Raw genomic sequence first — 4,904 nt, 5'->3', positions numbered from 1 at the left:
CTGCTTCTCCGAGCCTGGCAGTATCTGGCCCCAGACTCAAGACGAGTCCCAGGACCAGTGTGGACAGGCAGGTCCTCCTCATGGAGAGCCTCTGGGGCCTGAGCCTCCTTCCACGGCCCCAGGGCCACCTCCCTGGTGTCTTCAGAGTGAGGATCGGTCGATGCCTGTGGGGCGAGAGAGCGTGCGAGGCCATAACTCCCCAGCAGGCACCAATGCTGGGCTGGGCACCTTGTGGCACAGCCCTCTGACCAACTCGGGGGGGACAGCAGGGCCTTGTGTTGACCCCTATCTTATGTCCAAGCCCTGGGGTTGGAGGTGGGGGGGCACTGGCCCTGGTAGCCCCCCTGCAGCTCCTAACACAGCCACCCCTGTGGGCATCAGGGATGGGGTGAGCAAATGCACCGTGATGGGAAAAAGGTGGGGGTCCCATGTCTGGTGTGGCTAACACACCACTTTCAGTCACGTCTTCTATGTAGCAGCTGGGCACTGCTGGGGGAACTGGTGAGCAAGGGACTGTCCCGGACCCATTCCCCACTACCACCCTAAAAAAGCATCATTACCTTTGGGAAGAAGCTTGGCACGAGGGCCAGCTCCCCTCTCCCCAGTTCATCCCTAAATGGATGCCATGGTGGATGCCAAACCTGTGCCCACCCATCACCAGCAAGAACTCACCAGGCAGTGGGTGAGTGGGTGCAGGTGACTGGGCTGACCAGACCCATCAGCATGGCCCAGGAGTGAGCCCTGTCCATGGAGCAGGCAGCTTCAGGGCCACCACAGGTGGAGGGGGTGAAGGGCTTTGCCAGCCACGGCATATGGGCCCTACACCATGCACATGGCTAGCAGTGGGTAGCGTGTCTGGGGCACTGGAGGGGCTCAGGTCTCAGGATGGGTCATAGAGATGAGGTCAAAAAAGGGCTTTTGCCTGGTGTGCATCATACCCCAAAACCCTCATCCAGCCCAAAGCCCAAGGACCTGCAAAACCTGCATCATACATGCTGCCTGGATGGGGGGGTCTGGGAGTGTCTCCATGGCAGATACCCCCATCCTTCCTTATGGACACCAGGGACCAGGACCCCAGAAAGCATCCCCGGTGACTCTTGTGTCCCTAGGGACAAGCAGCATCCAAGTCCAGCCATCCCCACGTGGGCACCCAATGCTGCTGGACCCCAGCCTCCTCCATCTCCTGGGTTGGTTTGGCTGGGAGGGAAGCAGGTAGCCCAAGCAGGGAGATGACGAGGTGGTGTGGGTGACCCAGCAGTGGGGAGGGAACAGGCACGCAGTGGTGGGGGATGGCGCCTACCTGAAGTGGAGAGAAATGGAGGGTGCAAGTGTAGAAAGATGGAGCATCGTGGGCTAAGAGTTAAGAGCATCGATACCTGCAGGAGTGAGCACAAGGGCCTGGAGGATGTCAGAGAGGGAGACAATGCCCCGTGGGTACTGGTTCTCATCCACCAGAACCAGGCGATGGACCTGTGGGTGCAGGCAGAGCATCACAAGCAGGTCAGGCAGTGGGCAGGGAGGGGGGCTGGTGGTGGCACGAGGTGCCCCAGCTGCTCACCTGCTCCTTCGTGATACGGTCAATGATGTCCTCCATGGTTTCATGGGGGTAGCAGGTGAGGACTCCCTCCAGGCAGATGCTGCGCTGCTGTAGTGCGTCCCGCATACTCATGTCCAGGTTATTGTAGGTTTTCTGGGCTGCCAGGTGCTGTGAGAGAGATGGCCCCACTCAGTGCCCCAACGTATCCTCTCAGCCCATTCTGCTGGCACCAAGGGGGACACCGAGCCCCCATGACACATAGGAAAGGTCTGCACCAACACATGCACTGGTGTACATGGGGTGGTTTTGCACAAGCACATGGCAGTGCCCCACCAGCAGCGTGCCGAGGGGCCACACTTGTGCCCAGGTGTGCAGACACAGGGTACTTACAATGACGTCAAACCGGGAGTAGAGGCCAACCACTTGCCCTGCAAGGAGAGACAGCTCAGAGGCTGGGGAGAGGGCACTGGGAGCCCACCCACCACACTCCCCCTGCACTCCGTGGGTGGGGCTAAGTGGCGAGGGGGAGGTTTGGGTGAGGATGGGGCTGGAACCACCAGCAGAAGAAGATGGGGGAGTTGCATGTCCCCTCCCCAGGTACCAGCATCGTTGACGACAGGCAGGGCGGAGACACGACGGTCCACAAAGATCTCCAGGGCAGCGTAGATAGGAGCGGTCTCAGGCACCACAGCCACATCGCGGAAGGTGCCGACACACAGCTCCTGCACCGTTTTCTTCAGGAAGCGTGGCTTGGGGAGGGTGGAGCCCTGCAGCGGGGCAGGACAGGGCTGGGCTGATACCTACTCGTGTGCCCACATCCTTGCTTTTGTCTCTGCATGCCCAACCTGTGTGTGTGCACAGCCCTGGCACTCACAAAGATGTGGAGGAACTTGAGGATGCGTTTGTGCGTCAGGATGTGCAGGACATTGCCCGAGACTGGCTCAATGACAGGCAGGCGGTGGATCTTGTGCTTGATCAGGGAGTAGACAGCATCGAAGAGGCTGCGGGTGATGGGAACACCGTGGGGGGGCTAGGGCTGTGTCCCAGGCACCCGCGGGGTGTGCTCTCCCCCAGCGGGCAGGCGCTCACCTGTTGCTTGGGGAGATGTAGACCAGGGGCTTGAGAGAGCCTTGCAGGTACACCTCTGCCAGGGGAGAGAGAGGGGAGTGGGGGTCCACCAGCCCTCTCATGCAGCCCTACACCCCCCAGAGCCCACCTCCATGCCTAGCACAACGTCCCCAGCCCAGCCACCCCCACTGTCCCCTGCTTTTTACCTCTCCAGGTCTCAATCTTGTGCTCCTCCACCTCATAGATCTGAACCTGAGGGCGGGGAGATGCCCTGGTCATGGTGGCCCCATGGGGGAATGAAGAGGGGTCTGGAGCACATTCCCCTTCCTCAGGCATCCCACCCCATCACCCTCTGTGCAGGGATCACATCTCAGGTGCTGGGCAGAGGGGCACCAAGGAGGCACCAGGCTGACCCAGAGCATCCCCCAGTCATGGTCTAGTGATGAAGAGGGGACTAGGAAAGGGAAGAGGGGACCAGAAGAGATGGGGACAGACCCTCTGTGCCCCATGCCCACCCCAACCCTCTGTGCCCTCCCAGCCACACTCACCAGGGGTGAGCGGTAGTAGCGGTGGAGGATGTTGATGAAGTCAGTGATGGTGAGCATCCCTGCAGAGACACGCGGGGCTGGCAGCACTGCCCACACCCCTCACTGTCAGGCAGGGGAAGGGGCCTGGTAGCACAGCTGGGACTCACCCACAAAGCTCTGTGTCTTGCTGTCCCAGAGTGGGGCAGCACGCACCCCGTTGGCCACCAGTGCCAAAAAGGCTTTCTTGATCTGCCAGTGGAGTGAGGAGGGGGTCAGGGGGTCTCCAAGCCTGCTCCCTCCCTGTCCATCCCCACCAATCCCCTGCTTTGTCACCTCCAGGGAGACGTCGAAGACAACTAGCTTGCAGCTGGTGGGGATGGCATCGTAGCAGCAGTGGCTCCTCATGAAGTGCATGTAGACCTCAGCATCAGGGCACTGAAACTCACTCTCTGGGCCCAGTCCCAGCATCTCGTTGCCCAGGATGAAGCTGACAGGTCTTCGGCTTCTCTGCCCATCCTCTTCCTCCTCCTCTTCCTCTTCTTCCCTATCCTCCCTGGGGCACAGTGCCTCCAGGAACCCTACAGGCAAACCCACCCCAGCCCTGGCCAGTGAGCTGAGCTGCCAGGTCTCAGCACCCTCCTGCCTGGGCAGAGCAGGGAGATGCTGTAGAAGGGAGTGCTCCCCACAGACACCCCTCATTCCCCACTCCATAAGGGCAGCACTGTGGCTCTCCAAGCAGGGGGGCACCAGAAGCTGCTGGTAAGGAGCTAAGGAGCAGGGCAATAAAGGGTAGAGGCAGGGTGGGCAACAAACCGATGCATTCATTGCATGAGTGAACCAGCCCACCCCCCTCCTAGGCACTGCCTACTACCCACCTTTGTCCTCGGGACTGGCAGCAGCATCCAGTAGTGCCACCTGAGAGGGCACAGAGCAAGGGGGGGTCAGCAGAGCCAGTCTGGCCTCTTTCCCCACCCATGGCTGCTGCCTGCACCCACCCAGCTGTCCCGGCCCCCTGCAAGCGATGCATAGGAGACCTTCCTTTTAGGGTGGGAAAGCAGGCTGGGCTCAGCTCCCATCCCTCCAGGGAGGCCCCCAGCTACTCAGGACCCCCAGAGCCTGCAGCCCCTGTGGTGGCTCCAGCCCAGGACTCCCAGCTTATGCCCCTAGTCTGGGAGGACAGCAGGGGTCCCTGAGTCAGGGCAGGGAATGGCAGGACCCTCCAGGCTCTCCCTCTCCTGTCAAAGCTAAGTGCGTCTTGCAGCACCTCTGCACCCATCTTCTCCCTCTCCTAACACCAAGGTGTAAATCCTGCTCCTGCTTCCTCCCGTGCCGTGCCTGGAGCCCCGCCAGCCCCACATGTGCCCCAGGTCCATCAGATCCACACCAGGACACCCTACAATAGCAATGGGAGCAGCCTCAGGGGGAGAGGAAGCCAGCACAGCTGGCTGGCTGGCTGACCCCATGTCCCCCAGCCCCCAGGAGACCCTTCCATAACAAAGCAGCACACGCCTGGGAAGAGCAACCCTGAACCACAAGCCGGCTGTTAGAGCCAATGTTTACAAGCCACCCTGGAATAACAAAGGCACAGGGGCTGTTCCCTAAGGAGCCCAGAACCAACTCAGGGAAGGAGGCAACCCTACCTCAGCGTCCCCCAACCCTTCCTAAGGGGCTGGGTACAGGCAGCCAGGGCAGACTGTGCTCTGTGTCCTTGTCCCCACGGCTGCCTGGCCGTTGGAAAGGAGCCACCACTCCCCAATGTCACCCTACCCAAA

The 4,904-nt window shown here is 61.0% G+C and overlaps 1 protein-coding gene across 2 annotated transcripts; it reads right to left on the bottom strand.

Annotated features, from left to right (window-relative positions):
• Nucleotides 1–141: 141 nt before the first annotated feature.
• On the bottom strand, nucleotides 142–4,047 carry PRKAG3 (protein kinase, AMP-activated, gamma 3 non-catalytic subunit). Of its 2 annotated transcripts, none has more exons than XM_009996069.1 (11): nucleotides 3,466–3,555; nucleotides 3,300–3,381; nucleotides 3,154–3,212; nucleotides 2,812–2,857; nucleotides 2,627–2,681; nucleotides 2,412–2,538; nucleotides 2,139–2,304; nucleotides 1,928–1,965; nucleotides 1,559–1,705; nucleotides 1,377–1,470; nucleotides 142–164 (listed from the first exon to the last, which is right to left on the bottom strand). In XM_009996069.1, exons 1-11 carry the CDS (start codon nucleotides 3,544–3,546, stop codon nucleotides 142–144), a joined length of 918 nt encoding a protein of 305 aa, XP_009994371.1. In that variant the 5' UTR covers nucleotides 3,547–3,555. The 2 variants fall into 2 exon arrangements, with proteins under 2 accessions (XP_009994371.1, XP_009994370.1); XM_009996068.1 differs by lacking the exon at nucleotides 142–164 and adding an exon at nucleotides 4,008–4,047 and having other exon boundaries at nucleotides 1,354–1,470; nucleotides 3,466–3,710.
• Nucleotides 4,048–4,904: the final 857 nt, after the last annotated feature.

This window comes from Chaetura pelagica, unplaced genomic scaffold (assembly GCF_000747805.2).
Source record: "Chaetura pelagica isolate M959 unplaced genomic scaffold, ChaPel_1.0 scaffold3, whole genome shotgun sequence".
Classification (NCBI taxonomy): Eukaryota; Metazoa; Chordata; class Aves; order Apodiformes; family Apodidae; genus Chaetura; species Chaetura pelagica.
This window is presented reverse-complemented; position numbering and strand designations above follow the sequence as displayed.